Source organism: Oncorhynchus nerka, linkage group LG2 (genome assembly GCF_034236695.1).
Source record: "Oncorhynchus nerka isolate Pitt River linkage group LG2, Oner_Uvic_2.0, whole genome shotgun sequence".
Classification (NCBI taxonomy): Eukaryota; Metazoa; Chordata; class Actinopteri; order Salmoniformes; family Salmonidae; genus Oncorhynchus; species Oncorhynchus nerka.
In genome coordinates, this window is record NC_088397.1 from 35,028,105 (window position 1) to 35,046,754 (window position 18,650).

The 18,650-nt window shown below is 39.9% G+C and overlaps 1 protein-coding gene and 1 pseudogene across 1 annotated transcript in view; both read right to left on the bottom strand.

Annotated features, from left to right (window-relative positions):
• The window catches only part of LOC115134767 (nuclear factor erythroid 2-related factor 2-like), a 215,096-nt pseudogene extending 212,972 nt beyond the window's left edge, over positions 1 to 2,124 (bottom strand).
• The window catches only part of LOC135572436 (uncharacterized), a 243,011-nt gene extending 225,938 nt beyond the window's left edge, over positions 1 to 17,073 (bottom strand). Inside the window, exon 1 of the mRNA XM_065020389.1 lies at positions 15,348 to 17,073. Coding sequence (XP_064876461.1) covers positions 15,348 to 15,516 — 169 coding nt within the window. The 5' untranslated portion in view covers positions 15,517 to 17,073. The remainder of the gene's footprint in view (positions 1 to 15,347) is intronic.
• Between the last annotated feature and the right edge of the window lie 1,577 nt (positions 17,074 to 18,650).

Genomic DNA, 18,650 nt, shown 5'->3' on the forward strand with positions numbered 1-18,650 from the left:
GCAACAAGTAAACAATTCAGCTAGCTAAGATAACTGTACAATTTTATGAAAAATAGTTACTTCTTCAAAAGCCTGTCTTTTTGGTTTGTTCCTTGTTTTGTCTTCTATTGAGTCTTGCAGTTTTCTCTTGATTTTTTCGATGTACTTCACTCTAAAAAAACATTTAAATCTCAATATATACAGGAGCTCATTTTTCAGCAGCTGCTCAATTTAGAACTCCGGAACAAGTTAACAAGTAGATGTCTCCAGCTCCATCCTTAACCTTTTTACCTAAACAGTGGTTGGGAGAATGCTGCAGATACCCCTTTAATAACCCCCACCCCATTGCATGAGCAGTCATCAAAGACTTTGGTAGAATAGAATAAAGTAGAATAGAAAATAAACAATATGCTTTGTATTCACACCATCAGTATCCTAGGTTATATCACCCTTTAAATGAAGAGGGTAATATTTACTACTGTGGCTCTTCATTGATGTGTTTACAACAACCAATTCCATCATTACAAGAGAGCTGTTCATCAACCTACAAGGTCCAACTATATCATACAACTCAGCTTGATAAAGTGCAGTAGGCCTATAATCAGAGATTGCCAGTATTTCTGTTGCATGTATTTAAATTACTTTGAGTATTTTGTCAATTGTATTTCACTGACCTGAACTACAAACCAATGTATTTTGTAACAAGATACATTCAAGAGCTGTAAATTGTATTTTTTATAGCAGTTCACAATTTTGTGGCACTCTATCACCCCAAATTTGCTGATTTGGTATAGGAAATATAATAGCACTATGCTGTATTAAGATTGTCTGCTAAATTACCAACATGTAAACGTCAAAATGAACACATGCAAAGCAAACTGGCCACTAGTCTTATGAGCTCCACCCCTTATTATAACAATACCCACTGTGCTTTGCAGGTTCTTTAGCACATTTAATTTTGGCCATTTTAGCAGCAACTTAAAAGTCAGTGCATTCAACCATATATCACAGTTATAGCAAGTAAAATGTCTGTTACATTTACTGAGAATGTTTATCTGAATACAATGCTTTGCAAAAATATTTTTGCTTGATACATCTTTGGAGTATATTGTAGTTGTATCAATATACATTTATCTTTGCCAATCTCTTCCTTTAATATATTTCATTCAAAGAACTTCAAAACATAAGCTTTTACAAACAAATATTCCTCTATGAGACTGCCTACAATTGTGGACCTAGTGGACTGAGCGAAGGTGGCCACTGATGATATGCCATCGATACAGAGATCACACGCTACAGGGTACCACCACAGTCCCGGAGGGGGCTCTCGACAAACAATAAACTGGATGGAATTTTTGGGGAAGAATCAGATGTATAAAATGTTTTTTTTCTGACCAATTCAAAGACGTCCTGCTTTCGAAATTCAACCTTAAACGTGGATTTGAATCTTTGTGAAACAGGTTGAAACTGTGTTATAGGCTACAGCTGTGGTAAAGAACTTAAGTATGAGGCTGTCCAATGACTTTGCAGATTTTTCTACAGATTTATGAGAAACGGTTCACAACAAGCAAATGTTGGAAAAAGTGAGAGTCTATGCCTATTAAAATCATTTCAATCCACATTTATTTAATAGGCTTTATTTATGCTACATTTAATTTGTTCCATATAACACAAAATAGCCTAATCCAGGTTGCCTAGTCAACTTTATGATGCAGTTTCTTAGCCTCCCTTCTGTCTACTATACTGTTGCCTATACTGCAACATTTTAAGTAGCCTACCACAGGATAACAACAATGGCTTATGACACAATGTCTATAGTCTAAGCGTGTCTCGAGTCAGAAACACATTTGTTAGGCCGCCTATGAAGCATGGTATTCAGCCCCTTCTCTTACCTGTTGACTTCGATGTGCACTTGACAATTCTACCTCCATCATTGCGCTGATATTCCCTTGTGAATTTGCTCTTAAACACCCAGAGCCGCAATTATCTTTAAAGTCCCTTACACTAACACAAATCAAATTAAATCTTACCGAACAGCGTCCTGAATATGAACATAGTTCACTTGTATAGAAATAAAAAATGAGGTCTACAAATAATGAAAGCGTAAAGAAACCCCAGCCGCTGAACGGCCCTGCCCACTAGCAGCGGCAGCTAACTGACAAGGTGGGAACGGCCCCTGGCGCTGTCTGGACACTGAGAGCTCGCCATAAAAATACACCCAGAATGTTTCCTTTCCATTCAGTGACATCTAGTGGGTATAGTCTATTAGTTGTATCCCATAAACTCGTAGGCAATACAACGAAATAGGCCTAGTTTAAGACACAATTTTACAAATACACGATTTTGTAAATCAGGCCAACACCACTACATGAACTGTACAAACAACACCTCACAAGGAAAGCACTCCAGGTATCCAACAACAACTCAACCCCCCCACACATTCCAAATGCTTCCATCTGGTGAGAGACTAAAAGTGCCACTCGCTTGGAAGAATGGCCTAAAAAGTATTTTATCCCAAATAAGACAGATGATCTGACACGTAAATGCTCAATGTGCTTAAAGTGTATGTTTTATGTCTGTTTTTATCCCTTTAATGTAAGCCAGAGCGCCAAATGCAATTTTCCATTCGGTGTAATTTAAAAAAAGTTTTCTAATCTATCTAAACTTACAGAATGCACAATTATTAGCATATGCACCTGTATGTAAGTAATCTAAATTGGTGGTTGCCAGGTGCACAGTATTTCCTCCGACACATTGGTGCGGCTGGCTTCCGTGTTAAGTGGGCATTGTGTCAAGAAGAAGTGTGGCTTGGTTGGGTTGTGTTTCGGAGGACGCACGGCTCTTGAACTTCACCTCTCCCGAGTCCATACGGGAGTTGCAGTGATGAGACAAGACTGTAACTACTAATTGGATACCACGAAATTGGGGAGAAAAACGGGGTGTGAAAAATAAATAGAAAATAAATAGAGGGCCAACTGGTGGCCTGCAGGCCTATTTTATTTGGTTCTCCAAGGTCTGAGCAAAAAAAACGAATATTATTTGTATATTTTTTAATTGTTGGACTGTTAAAACACCTGCAATTCAGTTCCAAGTCATTTTAATTTAGTAAATGTCTTCCAGAAAGTATTCACACCTCTTGACTTTTTCCATATTTTGTGTTACAGACTGAGATTCTTGGTCACTGGCCTACAATAACCCATAATGTCAACGTGGAATTATGTTTTTTGACATTTTTACAAATTAATTTAAAATGAAAAGCTGAAATGTCTTGAGTCAGTAAGTATTCAGCACCTTTGTATGGCACACCTACATAAGTTCAGGAGTAAAAAATGTGCTTAACAAGTCATATAATTTGAATACTATAATATTTTTATTTTTATTTTTTTTATTTCACCTTTATTTAACCAGGTAGGCTAGTTGAGAACAAGTTCTCATTTACAACTGCGACCTGGCCAAGATAAAGCATAGCAGTGTGAATATATGGTTTCCAGTTTGCATAAAGCCCAGTGAAGTTCCTTGAGGGCCGTCTTGGTATCGGTTTGAGGGGAGATATACATGGCTGTGACAATAACCGAAGATAATTATCTTTGGAGATAATACAGTCTGCATTTGATTGTGAGGTATTATATAATTGTTACAGATGTTAACAGTATTTGTAATGTCATTTAAATACAACGTGAACAACAATGATCTCAAAATCGAACCCTGGGGTACCCTTTTAAGTACAATGCCTGGCAAAAGTATTCATCCCCCTTAGTGTTTTTCCTATTTTGTTCAATTACAACCTGTAATTTAAATGGATTTTTATTTGTATTTCATGTAATGGACATACAAAATAGTCCAACTTTGTGAAGTGAAATGAAAAAAATGACTTGTTTAAAAAAAATAGACAAAAAAACGGTAAAGTGGTACGTGCATATGTATTCACCCCCTTTATAAGATCTGGTGCAACCAATTACCTTCAGAAGTCACATAATTAGTTAAATAAAGTCCACCTGTGTGCAATCTAAGTGTCACGTGATCTGTCACCTGATCTCAGTATATATACACCTGTTCTAAAAGGCCCCAGAGTCTTCAACACCACTAAGCAAGGGGCACCATCAAGCAAGTGGCACCATGAAGAACAAGGAGCTCTCCAAACAGGTCAGGGACAAAGTTGTGGAGGAAGTACAGATAAGGGTTGGGTTATACAAAAACATCCTAAACTTTGAACATCCCACAGAGCACCATTAAATCATTATTAAAAATAGAAAGAATATGGCACCACAACAAACCTGCCACGAGAGGGCCGCCCACCAAAACTCACAGACCAGGCAAGGAGGGCATTAAATCAAAGAGACCATAGATAACCCTGAAGGAGCTGCAAAGCTCCACAGAGGAGATTGAAGTATTGGAGCTGGGGGAAAAATAATAAATAAGCAAACACGTTTGGTGTTCGCCAAAAGGCATGTGGGAGACTTTTCAAACATATGGAAGAAAGTACTCTGGTCAGATGAGACTAAAATTGAGCTTTTTGGCCATTAAGGAAAACACAGTGTCTGGTGCAAACCCCAACACCTCTCACCACCCCAAGAACACCATCCCCACAGTAAAGCATGGTGGTGTTTTCCCATCGGCAGGGACTGGGAATCTGGTCAGAATTGAAGGAATGATGGATGGCGCTAAATACAGGGAAATTCTTTAGGGCAACCTGTTTCAGTCTTCCAGAGATTTGAGACTGGGATGGAGGTTCACCTTCCAGCAGGACAATGACCCCAAGCATACTGCTAAAGCAACACTCGAGTGGTTTAAGGAGAAACATTTAAATGTCTTGGAACGGCCTAGTCAAAGTCCAGACCTCAATCCAATTGAGAATCTGTGGTATGATTTAAAGATTGCTGTACACCAGGAGAATCCATCCAACTTCCAGGTTTGCCTTGATGTTCAAAAATCCCAGTGGTTAGATGTGCCAAGCTTATAGAGACATACTCCAAGAGACCTGCAGCTGTAATTGCTGCAAAAGTTGGCTCTACAATGTATTGAATTTGGGGGTTGAATAGTTATGCATGCTGAACTTCTGTTTTTTGTCTTATTTCTTGGATGTTTCACAAAAAAAATATTTAGCATCTTCAAAGTGGTAGGCATGTTGTGTAAATCAAATGATACAAACCCCCCCCAAAAAATCTATTTTAATTCCAGGTTGTAAGACAACAAAAGGGGAAAAATTCCAAGGGAGGAGAATACTTTTGCAAGCCACTGTACTTGAATAAATTTGGATTTAACCCCTTCTATTATAACAGCTTGGGTTCTGTCACTAAGATACATCTGAAACCACAAACAGGCCAAGGCCTAACACAGACAACTTACTCAATAAGATAGAATGATTAACTGTATCAAAAGCTTGTGTTGATCTCGTTACAGCCTGAATTCAATATTGATTAAATATTTTTTTGTCTCACCCATCTACACACAATATCCCATATTGATAAAGTGAAAACATATTTTTAGAAACTTATGGAAAATGAAATACAGAAAAATGTATTTACATAAGTATTTAACCCCCTGAGTCAAACCTTTTGGCATCAATTACAGCTGTGACTCTTTCTGGGTAAGTCTCTAAGAGCTTTGCACATCTGGATTGTACAATATTTGCACATTATTCTTTTTTAAATTCTTCAAGCTCTGTCAAGTTGGTTGTTGGTCATTGCTAGACAGCCATTTTCAAGTATTGCCATTGATTTTCAAGCCGGTTTATGTCAAAACTGTAACTATGCCACTCAGGAACATTCAATGTCGTATTTGACATTCAATGTATATTTGACCTTGTATTTTAGGTTATTGTGCTGCTGAAAGATGAGTTTGAATTTGAACCAGGTTTTCCTCTAGGATTTTTTCCTGTGCTTAGCTACATGTGTCACACATACCCATAACATGATGCAGCCACCACCATGCTTGAAAATATGAAGAGTGATACTCAGTGAAGTGTTGGATTTGCCCCAAACATAACGCTTTGTATTCAGGACAGAAAGTCCATTCTTTGACACTTTTTTGCAGTTTTACTTTAGTGCCTTATTGCAAACAGGATGCATGTTTGGAATTGCTATATTCTGTACAGGCTTCCTTCTTTTCACTCTGTCATTTAGGTTAGGGATTGTGGAGTAACTACAAGGTTGTTGATCCATCCTCGGGTTTCTTCTATCACAGCCATTCAACTCTGTAACTATTTTAAAGTCACCATTGGCCTCATGGTGATATCCCTGAGCGAGTGTAGCTTTAATTCAGTATATTGTATGTCAATTTTAATTAAAGTTTGAGTTTTATCAAAAACTATACGTGGTGCACTTGAAATTACCGCTGATTTGATCCCCAAAGCGGGACCACTTCTCTAACAAGTTTTTAACTCCTTTAGTATAGTCCATTTGTAACTCCACTCACCTGTATCTGTATATTCCGTTTGTTTGTGTTGTTGGGCTTGGTTAGCTTAATGTTTCAGTCAGTGGCTACGGAATTGACTATTGGTTGTTTTCCCCACAGTCGCGGGCTGCGGCGTTCTATCTAATACCAACTGGGACTATACACCATCCAAAGTGTAATTAATAACTGCACCGAAGGGATATTAAATGTCTGCTTTTTTGCCCAATAGGTGCCCTTTTTTTCTAGGCATTGGACAACCTCCCTGGTTCTTTGTAGTTTATTCTGTGTTTGAAATTCACTGCTTGACCAGAGGAACAGGTAATTGTCTGTGTGGGGTAAAGAGATGAGGTACTCATTCAAAAATCATGTTGAACACTATTATTGCACACAGAGTGAGTCTATGCAAATTATTGTGACTTGTTAAGCACATTTTTACTCCTAAACTTATTTAGACTTGTCATAAGAAAGGGGTTGAAATCTTATTGACCCAAGACATGTCAGATTTTTTATTTTTTATTAATATATAGACATGTCTTAAAACATAATTCCACTTTGACATTATGGGGTATTGTGACACAGAAAATCTTAATTTAATCCATTTTAAATTCAGGCTGTAACACAACAAAATGTGGAAAAAGTCAAGGGGTGTGAATACTTTCTGAAAGCATGTGTACTACGACATTAGCCAGATCTACTTAGGGTTTTATGAAGCTAGCCAGATTCAGTTAGCTTTACATTGCAGCTCAGGCTTTATCCATGTTAAGAAGGTGGATCGATCCTCCACCTGCTGTTAACTCCAGCCAGGCTTGTAAATGTCTATACAAATCATTAAAAACTCATCAAAAAAAGAAACGTCCTCTCACTGTCAACTGCTTTTATTTTCAGCAAACTTAACATGTGTAAATATTTGTATGAATATAACAAGATTCAACAACTGAGACATAAACTGAACAAGTTCCACAAACATGTGACTAATAGAAATGGAATAATCCATCCCTGAACAAAGGGGAGATCAAAATCAAAAGTAACAGTCAGTACCTGGTGTGGCCACCAGCTGCATTAAGTACGGCAGAGCATCTCCTCCTCATGGACTGCACCAGATTTGTCAGTTCTTACTGTGAGATGTTACCCCACTCTTCCACCTAGGCACCTGCAAGTTCCTGGACATTTCTGGGGAAACGGCCCTCACCCTCCAATCCAACAGGTCCCAGACCGGCTCAATGGGATTGAGATCCGGGCTCTTCGCTGGCCATGGCAAAACACTTTCTTGCAGGACATCACGCACAGAACTAGCAGAATGGCTGGTGGCATAATCATGCTGGAGGGTCATGTCAGGATGAGCCTGAGGGAGGAGGATGGCTTCCCTGTAACGCACAGCATTGAGATTGCCTGCAATGACAACAAGCTCAGTCTGATGATGTTGTGACACTCCGCCCAGACCATGACAGACCCTCCACCTCCAAATCAATCAGAGTACAGGCCTCGGTGTAACGATAAACGCAAATCTGACCATCATCCCTGGTGAGACAAAACCGCGACTCGTCAGTGAAGAGCACTTTTTGCCAGTCCTGTCTGGTCCAGCGAAGGTGGGTGTGTGCCCATAGGCAACGTTGTTGCCGGTGATGTCTGGTGAGGACCTGCCTACAACAGGCCTACAAGCCTTCAGTCCAGCCTCTCTCAGCCTATTGAAGACAGTCTGAGCACTGATGTAGGTATTGTACGTTCCTGGTGTAACTCGGGCAGTTGTTGTTGCCATCACACCTGTGGGACAGGTACAGGATGTTCGGATGTACCAAGCCCCTACTCCACCTCTACCACATATCTACAGTACTTAATCCATATGTATGTATGTATGTTATCGTGTGTGTGTGTGTGTGTGTGTGCGTGCGTGCATGCGTGCTCGTGTGTGTCAATGTTCGTGTTGCTTCACAGTCCCCGCTGTTCCATAAGGTGTTAATGTATCTGTTTTTAATGTATCTGCTTGCGTCAGTTACTTGATGTGGAATAGAGTTCCATGAAGTCATGGCTCTAAGTAGTACTGTGTGACTCCCATAGTCTGATCTTGTGGCATGTCTTGTGGGGTCCCCGTCTCAACCTCTGCCACCTAATAGCGATTTAAACCGATTTATGCTTGATCCGAAAGTGCGTCCAGAGGCGCAGTACGGAGGGTGTAACGCAATTGCGAAGCCTCTGTAGACTTGCGGAGGACAAATCAAGCACTGTACGGCGATGCCGTGTGCCTCCTACATTTTGTAACAATGCGGAGGGCTCCCGTATAGCTCCACATTAACATGATTGATCGTAGATATTTTTATTGATTTTTTATTTCACCAGGTAGGCCAGTTGAGAACAAGTTCTCATTTACAACTGCGACCTGGCCAATATAAAGCAAAGCAGTGCGACAAAAACAACAGAGATGCACATGGGATAAACAAACGTACAGTCAATAACACAATAGAAAAATAATAAATAAATAGGCCAATAGTGGCGAAGTAATTACAATTTAGCAATTTACAATGGAGTGTTATGTGCAGATGAGGATGTGCAAGTGTCACTACTCCGACCGAAGGACACTCCCCTTCCCGTTCGGGTGGCGCTCCGCGGTCATCGTCGCCGGCCTACTAGCTGCCACTGATTATTTCCTCCCCCTCCTTATGTGTTTATTGAGTGCACCTGTTTTGAGTTAGGTAGTTAGTAGTAAGGCTTTATTAGTCAGCCGGCCCGCCTGGTTCCTTGTGCGGGATTAATTATTGTGACCGTCTGTTTGGTGTACTTGTGTGCACGTCTATGGGTTTTGTGTTTTCCCATTTTTTCTGGACAGTTTAAGTCCCCCTGTTTGGGGCATTTGTTTGTTCATTACGCCCTGTGTTTTCGTGAGGGTTGGCTTATGTTTGCCGTTTCTCTGTGCATTAAAATAGCACTCCCCTGAACTCTGCTTCCTGCGCCTGACTCCTCACCCACTACACTCAGACCGTTACAGCAAGTAGATATACTGGTGTGCAAAAGAGCAGAAAAACAAATATGGGGATGAGGTAGGTAGTTGTTTGGATGGGCTATTTACAGATGGGCTGTGTACAGCTGGTAGTATGTGGTAGTGGAGTAGGGGCCTGAGGGCACACAGTGTGTTGTGAAATCAGTAATGAATGTATTGTAATTTTTTAAAAATGTATAACTGCCTTAATTTTGCCGGACCCCAAGAAGAGTAGCTTCGGGGATCCATAATAAATAAATAAGCGGGGATCCATAACAAATACAACTATTGATTGACGGTAGGGGGCAACATTCTTCACAAGAGCTCTGTATAGTATCTTTCATGCAAAAAATATAGCTTATATTTGAATTTGAAAGATAATTTTTCTTAATTTGTGCATGAGCACGCACCGTCTAATTAGAAAACCCACTTTTTTCCCCACTCGGAGGTGCACAAGAACCATATTTGTCCTTGAGCATGCACATTTTTTCACATATTATTACTGTTGAACCAGGGTCGTTATACTATTATTATTCGCCTAGTTTATTTTTATAAGTATTGTAAGCATTGTTGCTAGTTTGTCTTACTTTGACATTAACTTCATATTTAATTCTATAAAACTAGTCTATCGATAATCTACATTGAGTTCATGACGATTGTGTGAAATCAAGCTGCAGTCCAGTGCACCATTCTGAACTGAAGTATTTTTGCTGAGGTCATATGAGGACAAAACCGGATCCGATATTTGACAATTACATTAAGACTGACAATCAGGCTAATTTAACAGTGGTAATTTAGAGACTCTAAACTTTTACTTCCAGATTGGTTGTTAATCATTGCCGACCCCTTGTAAGAAATGCATTTGTGGCAAAAGACCATAATACATAAAGTAAGGCAGCGAAGAAGAGGCGAAGCGAGGCTCCACTCCCGTCAAAACTATCCACTCAAGAATACAGCGAAAAGCAGGCCAAGGGCTCTATTCAATCCGTATCGCTGAAGTCCACATTAGAGCATGATTGAAATTAAGGCTGCATTCACGATAGATGCTGCATATGTCGGCTCAAACAGAAATGATCTTGACATTTCTCTCTCGCAACGCTTTAGTGATACAGACTGAATAGAGCACCAAGTGTGGATTTTTTTTGTATTGGGGTCTGTGAGAGTGAGGGATTTTGTAAAAAAAAAATTCATTGCTAATTTGCTAAGCAAGTCTTACTTGATCAAATAGATTTTATAATTGGAGTTGTCTGTTGTTCACACTCGTATCTGCGCTCTCATCCGCTAGAATGTTCCCATCGGATCTCGCCTCCTCCGTCCTGCCTTTCTGCCTTTGCGACTACGGCCATTTCTCAATAAGATTGCTCAACTTCTGCATCCGCTCTCCTCCATCCTCTCTGGCCTCCTTTTGAAACAGGTCAAAGGTAATCGAGGAGAGGCAGCGTGGACAAAAATGGTCTTGTATGAAATTTGAAATGAATTCTCCAATCGCGCATCATCAGGCAAATTATGTTTACAGGGTGGAATCCAAAATTGAATGTATAAAGTGATAGAACAAATGCAGGTAGTTGTGCAAGACATTTTGAGATAAAAAGATAAGTAGCATATCATTTTTAAATGTGTGCATGCTTTTCTCCTCCAACAATACACCAGCAGATTCAAAGGGGGTGTGGTAGGCAGAAATAAAAAAACTCTTCCGCAGTAGGATGCACTTGTGTTTCCTTGCCAAAAGGATGCTATTGAGGAGGGAAGTACAGTCTCCTGCTTGCCTACTAACGAACTGACACACTCATTGGTTTCTGAGGTCACGGAGGAGAGGATAAACTTTTGACCAAATGAGAACTCCAATAATTCCCATTGTTAGGACGGAGACATCACCATCTCATCATTATATTGAGTAGTGTTTCCCAAACCTGGTCCTAGAGTACCCCCAACAGTACACATTTTCATTGCTCAATTAGTTAAGTGAGGTGTGATTGTCCAGGGCTACAACGAAAATGTCTACTTTTGGGGGTTCTCGAGGACCAGGGTTGGGAAACACTGATATAGAGTACCTTTGATTAAGGACTATCTTGCTTAGCCATGTATATGTTGTATTTCCAGGTACAGACCTCAGGTACTAGAAGTATAATATATAGATAGATATAATACACTGAACAAAAATATAAACGCAAATGTTTCATGAGCAAACATTTTTTTTAAATCCCTGAAACGTTCCAGACTCACAAAAAGCTTATTTCTCTCAAATTGTGTGCACAAATTTGTTTGCATCCCTGTTAGTGAGCATTTCTCATTGGTCAAGATAATCCATCCACCTGACAGGTGTGTCATATCAAGAAACTGATTAAACAGCATGATCATTACACCTTGTGCTGGGGACAATAAAAGGCCATTTTAAGATGTGCAGATTGGTCACACAACGCCACAGATGTTTCAAATTGAGGGAGTGCGCAATTGTCATGCTGACTGCAGGAATGTCCACCAGAGCAGTTGACAGAAACTGTAATGTTCATTTCTCTACCATAAACTGTCTCCAACATGGTTTTAGAGAATTTGGCAATATGTCCAACCTGCCTCACAACCGCAGACCATGAGTATTTCTGTCTGTGTCTAATAAAGCCCTTTTGTGGAGAAAAGCTAATTCTGATTGGCTGGCTGACAAGTGGGTGGGCCTATGCCCTCCCAGGCCCACCTATGGCTGCACCCCTGCCCAGTCATGTGAAATCAATAGATTCGGTCCTAATGAATGTATTTAAATTCACTGATTTCCTTATATGAACTGTAACACAGTAAAATCTTTGACATTTTTGCATTCATATTTTTGTTCAGCGTATTTAATCCTAATCAATTGGTTGCTCCATGAAAACTCAGGGCTAGCACTTAAATATGCCACTGAATCTGAACACAATTTTCTGTCTATATGCCAACATTACATTTAAACAATGCAGCCATACACTGGCTGAAATCAGTTGATAGGACTTAGGCAAGCTGCAACAAGTATTGATATTGTATCATATAATAATTTCACCAAGACAAAACATTTGTCTGTTTGCATACATTTGAGGCTATTTATTCAGAACATTGGTATAAAATAAATATAAACTATTTATATGATAATAATTCTATTACACAATTGCTGATATGTCTTATATTCCTGCTGAAAGTATTAATCAGGATTATACCTCTGCCATTCATTCCAATTAGACTGGTTTGGATTTCTCACAGACCATTTCCAAACCATTCTGGAACTTTGAGGTTTATTGACATATTCTATTAAAATTAAAGGACCTCAATGTACCTAAACCTATTTCCTTGTTGAATATCAATCCTATGTTATTTATCTAAAGACAAATCCACAAAAAAAGCATTGCATGCTCAAATGTCAGCACTTTATTGATCAATTCCTTCAGGTACATAACCATAGTGCATATAGCCACTTCACAATTACCAACAGCCTTCTGGAATACTTATAACTTTCATTAAAGTAAACTAACTTAACTTTCAACAACTCCTGTGAAACCAGGGAATATATTGTCATTCCTTCAGGAGGGAGAACCAGGGGCCTTCAGTAACCACCAGCTGATCAACCATGACTGATATCTCAATATTACATCAAGTAATATTGGATTCTGTTCACAAGTAAGATAGGTCTGGCATAGGACAAATTCCATGACAACACAAAGATGGATGAGTCCTGGCCATTAAATAGTGATTTTGTGTCATTGAAGTACAGATCAAAAAGGGAGCGCAAACTCAAACTAAAAACACATTGAACTTAAATATTTATCTTCAAATACAATGTTTTATGATGTCGCAGACTACAAATATGCAACAAGATCTTGGCACTCGCCATTCTTCTTGATGCCAGCAAAGATAATCTTTGTTCCTGGAATGTATTAATTAGGGTTTTCCAAGTACTCCATCAGGGTGGCTTCACCCCAAGTAATGCCTACAAAAGAATAATACAATCCAATAGCTAAGGCAAGGAACTCTGTACATCAAGACAATATTCAGTTAATTATCTGACATTTTATTAATGACCTGCAAGTTTGGGCACAGCTATACATTTCCTCACTTGACAATAAATGTAAATTGACTCAGACATCACTAACTAGTTAATGGCTAGAAGGGATCCAGCTTGTCAAATTGTGACTTTTTTCAGCAAACTAGGCGCATGTCACACATCACTACTTCACAGGAGACTAATTTGAACTTAAATATTTTTATTCTTTACCAAAACGCCTTTTTGGTGGCAGAAATGCCTTCTGGAACATGTGAACTTTCATTTGCCTTAATAACAAACTTGTATGCCATCTGTAAATACAAATTAAATTACGGGTCTAGTTGGTTTAGCCACGGAAAAAGCCAGGAACCTTCCTGCTAGGCATAATTTGCTGAGATAATGGATGGGCTGGAAATCCCAAGAGAGGAGTTTGACTTAGTCCGCCATGTAAGCATGCATCTGTCTATAACATGAGCTGCTCAGTATGTGCTGGTAATCCGTTCTAACACAGCTTTTTTGAAAGATATCACGAACTGCAAAAGTGTTGCTAATACTCTCCACTTTCTGGAGAACGATCGTGCCATGCTGACTCTGAAAATAAGACAATGAGGAAATCCCTGATTTAGGTAAAAACGTTTTATTGAATCAGACATTGTAATCTTCTGAAACAGCAATCAACAGTGTTGTTGTCACAGAAGTTGACAAGAATTTTGAAAATCAGTGAAATGCCTGGTGGAAGCAGAGTATGATACCTAAGAAAATTCTGCCGTTTGATTGCAAATATGCAGAGGGAGTAGAAAAGAGAACACAGAAGGCTGTTGTATGAAATCACCTGCCTCCAGAATACATCTTCAAACTAAGGGCAATCATGGCATCCATGACAGAGGGAGAAGCATTAATCCATGCATGCGTAAGAGTCTAGCTAGCTACATTTTCAGGTATTATACATTCATAATATTGTTCGAAAGTTGCTTTAATTGCAAGTTAAAGCATACTGTTAGCTAGCTAACATTACATGTATGATCTGTACAGTAACATTTTTTGTATCTCGGAAATCCATTTGCATCGCTAGTTATAGCCTAATGTTAGCTATCTAGCTAACACTGAAACCAGTTGGTTAGCTTTGGCTATCTGCAGAGTCATGTATGGTAGTAACATGAGTTGGTATTATGGTGAATGGTTTATTTAGCTAGGTACATGTCTAAACAAAAGACTCAGCTATGCAAGTAACCATTTCATTATACCGTTTACACCTTCTGTATCCTGTGCATGTGACAAATAAATGTAGATTTTTGAAATAGTGTGTGTTTACCATGTAGAATGCCCTTTTTTTATTCCATCACACTCACAAACGTAAGCAATTTTCTGTAATTAGCTTGCCATTAACTTGGAAATAATGATCTTGTTGTAAGTTTATTTACCTGTAATATATTTTTTTAAATGTGCTAATGTTAAATCAGTCAGCTATGATATGGTCATTAATTGAACTGACTACTCAGCTAAATTAACGTTAGCTAGCTAGCTAACTAACAAGCTGGAAATGAACCAAAACAAAAGATGACAATAGAATGTTCATGATGTCACTGCGACAACTGTCTTTAGTCTTGGAATCTTTGGATGTTTAGCACATTACCATACTCACTCCATTTAGCACATGGCCTCACATTTGAATCCTTAAAGAGATGGGTGGTGCTATAGTTTAAAAGGGTGTAAACAATGCTGAATGGGTGTAGACAATGAAGAGCTCTCTAATAGGTGTACCAAAACATTCAAAGGGCCATTTTCTCAAAAATGGGGTTACAAGTTGATGAACTTTCAAAGCCGAATTACTTTCCCCATTGTTCCTCAACTGTAGTGTATGATATACCATTTTCTATCTCCGAGTCTCTACTCGGAATCGAGACGATTTGACTTTCGTAGCAGGTTAGGAAAATTTTGGTAATTTGACAATCTGGATCCCTTCCAGCCATCCCACTAACTAGGAGGATAGGTGAAAAGGCCTACCTTTGCTCTTGTTGGCGTCCGTGTAGGAGTAGCCCTCAGCCTGACCAGTCTTACGTCCGAACAGACCCCAAAGGTTTGGACCCACTTTGTGCTTCCCACCGTCTTTGACAGTGTGGCACTGGTCGCATTTCTGAACGAAGGCCTTCTTTCCCTTTGCAATGTCACTCATAGTAACCTAGTGGAAGATACAGAACACGTTAGGTTAGCTACACTCTGGTGTATCACCTAACGTTATCCAGGACTTGGTCTGGATTAGTCTGGGCAATATTTAGTTGACTAACAGCAAGCAACTGGGTCACCTCCCTGATGAAGGTGATTCTACCATCGAAAGGTCATTTGAGATGACGTGATCTAGCTACCAAATCAACAACTTTTTGCTCAAAGATATAACTACACGGGCCAAATTTTCCACACTGCCCTGAGCTAGCTCAGCCAGCTAAAGTTAGCTAACCATCAACGGAGCATTGTAGCCGACATCGCGGGCTTGTATCACTGCTGCTGGTATTCTACTAACAATCTGTCGATTTAGCGAACCAATATGTAATTTATAGTTAAAACAAAAACAAGTTAGCTAATTGTAATTGGGTTTCTTACTGCGACAACACATTTTTCTATAGAAGAAAGCTGACAGGTGAGTTGGCTCGTCAGATGGGTAGTGCTGTTAGTTTGTTCAAGTTAGTAATTTGCCGCTATTATTGACAAGGAGCTGTCAGTGATGCTGAGCTAGCTAGCTATAGCAAGCTAAGAAGAGGTCAATGATCTGCCATACATATCTAACTACCTAAAAAACCATACACTTTAATCCAAATCCATTATAAATGAAAGAATCTAAAAGGGCATGGATGGAGGGGCACAGCCTTAGTCAATTGTTTCCTAATTGCAGGTTAGGTTTACGCAATTCCTATTCTTCAAAGCCCAGGACACGCTGTCCTACTCACATTAAACTTACCGGTCTATCATAATTTTAGCAGAATACCAGCAGCAGTGATACGGTCGCAAGGTAAAACAAAATGAGTCACGATTATTACCTTTGAATAATATCTTTTTAAACCTGCCAAGGAATTGTCATCTATCGGTTGCTTATGGAATAGTCCTAGTGTGGGGGTAATGGAAGGTCACATCATTTTAGAGGCACCGGCATTTGACATCACAATCAGGCAGCACTTCAGTCACGTGCTAGCTTTCTACGAATATGTAGTGGTACTGTCACAGGGCACGCGCATGTTGATTTTGGTCCAGCCACACCAGACGCGATCAGGATAAGAAGGTTGAAATATCAAAACGGACTCTGAACCAACTATATTCATTTGGGGACAGGTCGATACATTCATGGACATTTAGCTAGTTAGTTTGCAGTTGCTAGCTAATTTATCCTGGGGTGTAAACATCAGGTTGATGTTTTATCGGAAACGCACAAGGTCCTTTTTTCCCTTGATCTTTGTAGAATTTTGATCCATTTTGAGTCACACAAAATCCTGTGTTCTCTACTCCGACAATTAATCTACAGATAAAAGGGAAAACCTAGTTGGTTTCTAGTAATCTTGCCTATTTTGGTCTTCCTCTATGGTCTTTATTGGTTGGAATCCAACTTAAAGGTGCATTACCACCACCTGGACTGGAGTATGGACCTCAGTTCAGCCACAGATAGACGAATGAGACAGATATTTCACTGGATGTATACATGTGAAGCGTCCGCTTGGCGTTTCCACTCACTACAATGCATGGTAGTGAGAGGAAGCCCAGTTGCCGGCAATGGGAGAAGATGGATCAAGATGGATTTTGGCCTACATTCTGCTAATTTTCTCATCGATGAAACATTTGATCTACATACAATTTTCTGTTCCCAAAACTAGAATGTTACAAACAGAGTTGACTTTTGCAGACTTCACTAATTAAGTAAAAAAAGGTTTAGTTGTTTAGGAGTGCAAAGGCATAGAGTTATTGCACATACACACTTCACAATGTAGGTGTTCCCTAATGGCAATATGCGCAGGCATGCTAGAACGCACCAATAGGATTTCGCTAGCTCATGCTTGTCTCTGCCCACCTCCATGCTTGTGCTGCCCACTATGACTAAATTGTTCCCATTTGTTCCCCCCTCACCAATCTACACACAATATCCCATAATGACAAAGAAAGAACAGAGACTTGTCCAGAAGCCACTCCGGCGTTGTCTTAGCTGTGTGCTTAGGGTCGTTGTCCTGTTGGAAGGTGAACCTTCGCCCCAGTCTGAGGGTTCTGAATCAGGTTTTCATCAAGGATCTCTGTACTTTGCGCCGTTCATCTTTCCCTTGATTCCAGTTCCTGCCGCTGAAAAACATCCATACAACATGATGCTACCACCACCATGCTTCACCATAGGGATGGTATTGGTTTCCTCCAGACGTGACGCTTGGCATTCAGGCCAAAGAGTTCAATCTTGGTTTCATCAGACCAGATAATCTTGTTCCCCATGGTCTGAGAGTCCTTTAGGTGCCTTTTGACAAACTCCAAGTGGGCTGCCATGTGCTTTTTACTGAGGAGTGGCTTCCGTCTGGTCACTCTACCATAAAGGCCTGAGTGCTGCAGAGATGGTTGTCCTTCTGGAAGTTTCTCCCATCTCCACAGAGGAACTCTGTCAGAGTGTCCATCAGGTTCTTGGTCCCTGACCAAGGCCCTTCTCCCCCGATTGCTCAGTTTGGCCAGGCGGCCAGCTCTAGGAATAGTCTTGGTGGTTCCAAACGTATTCCATTTAAGAATGATTGAGGCCACTGTGTTCTTGAGAACCTTCAATGCTGCAGACATTTTTTGGTACCATTCCCCAGATCTGTGTTTTGAAACAATCCTGTCTCGGAGCTCTACAGACAATTCCTTCGACCTCATAGCTGGGTTTTTGCTCAGACATACACTGTCAACTGGGACAGGTGTGTGCCTTTCCAAATCATGTCCAATCAATAGAATTTACCACAGGTGGACTCTAATCAAGAAACTCCTCAATGATGATCAATGAAAACAGGATGCACCTGAGCTCAATTTCAAGTCTCATAGCAAAGGGTTTGAATACTTATGTCAATAAGGCATTCTGTTTTTTAGGAAAACAATGAATTTAATACTTTTTAGAATAAGGCTGTAACGTAACAAAATGTGGAAAAAGGGAAGGGGTCTCTACGAATGCACTGTACAGTATGTGTTAATGTATTTTGCAACACTCACGCGTTGACTAGAGCCCGTCGTTGTACAATGGATCAAACTTATCATAGTGGCCAGAACAAGCAAGGAAGTGGGCAAAGCCAAGCAAGAGCTAGTGAGATCCTTTCTGTGCGT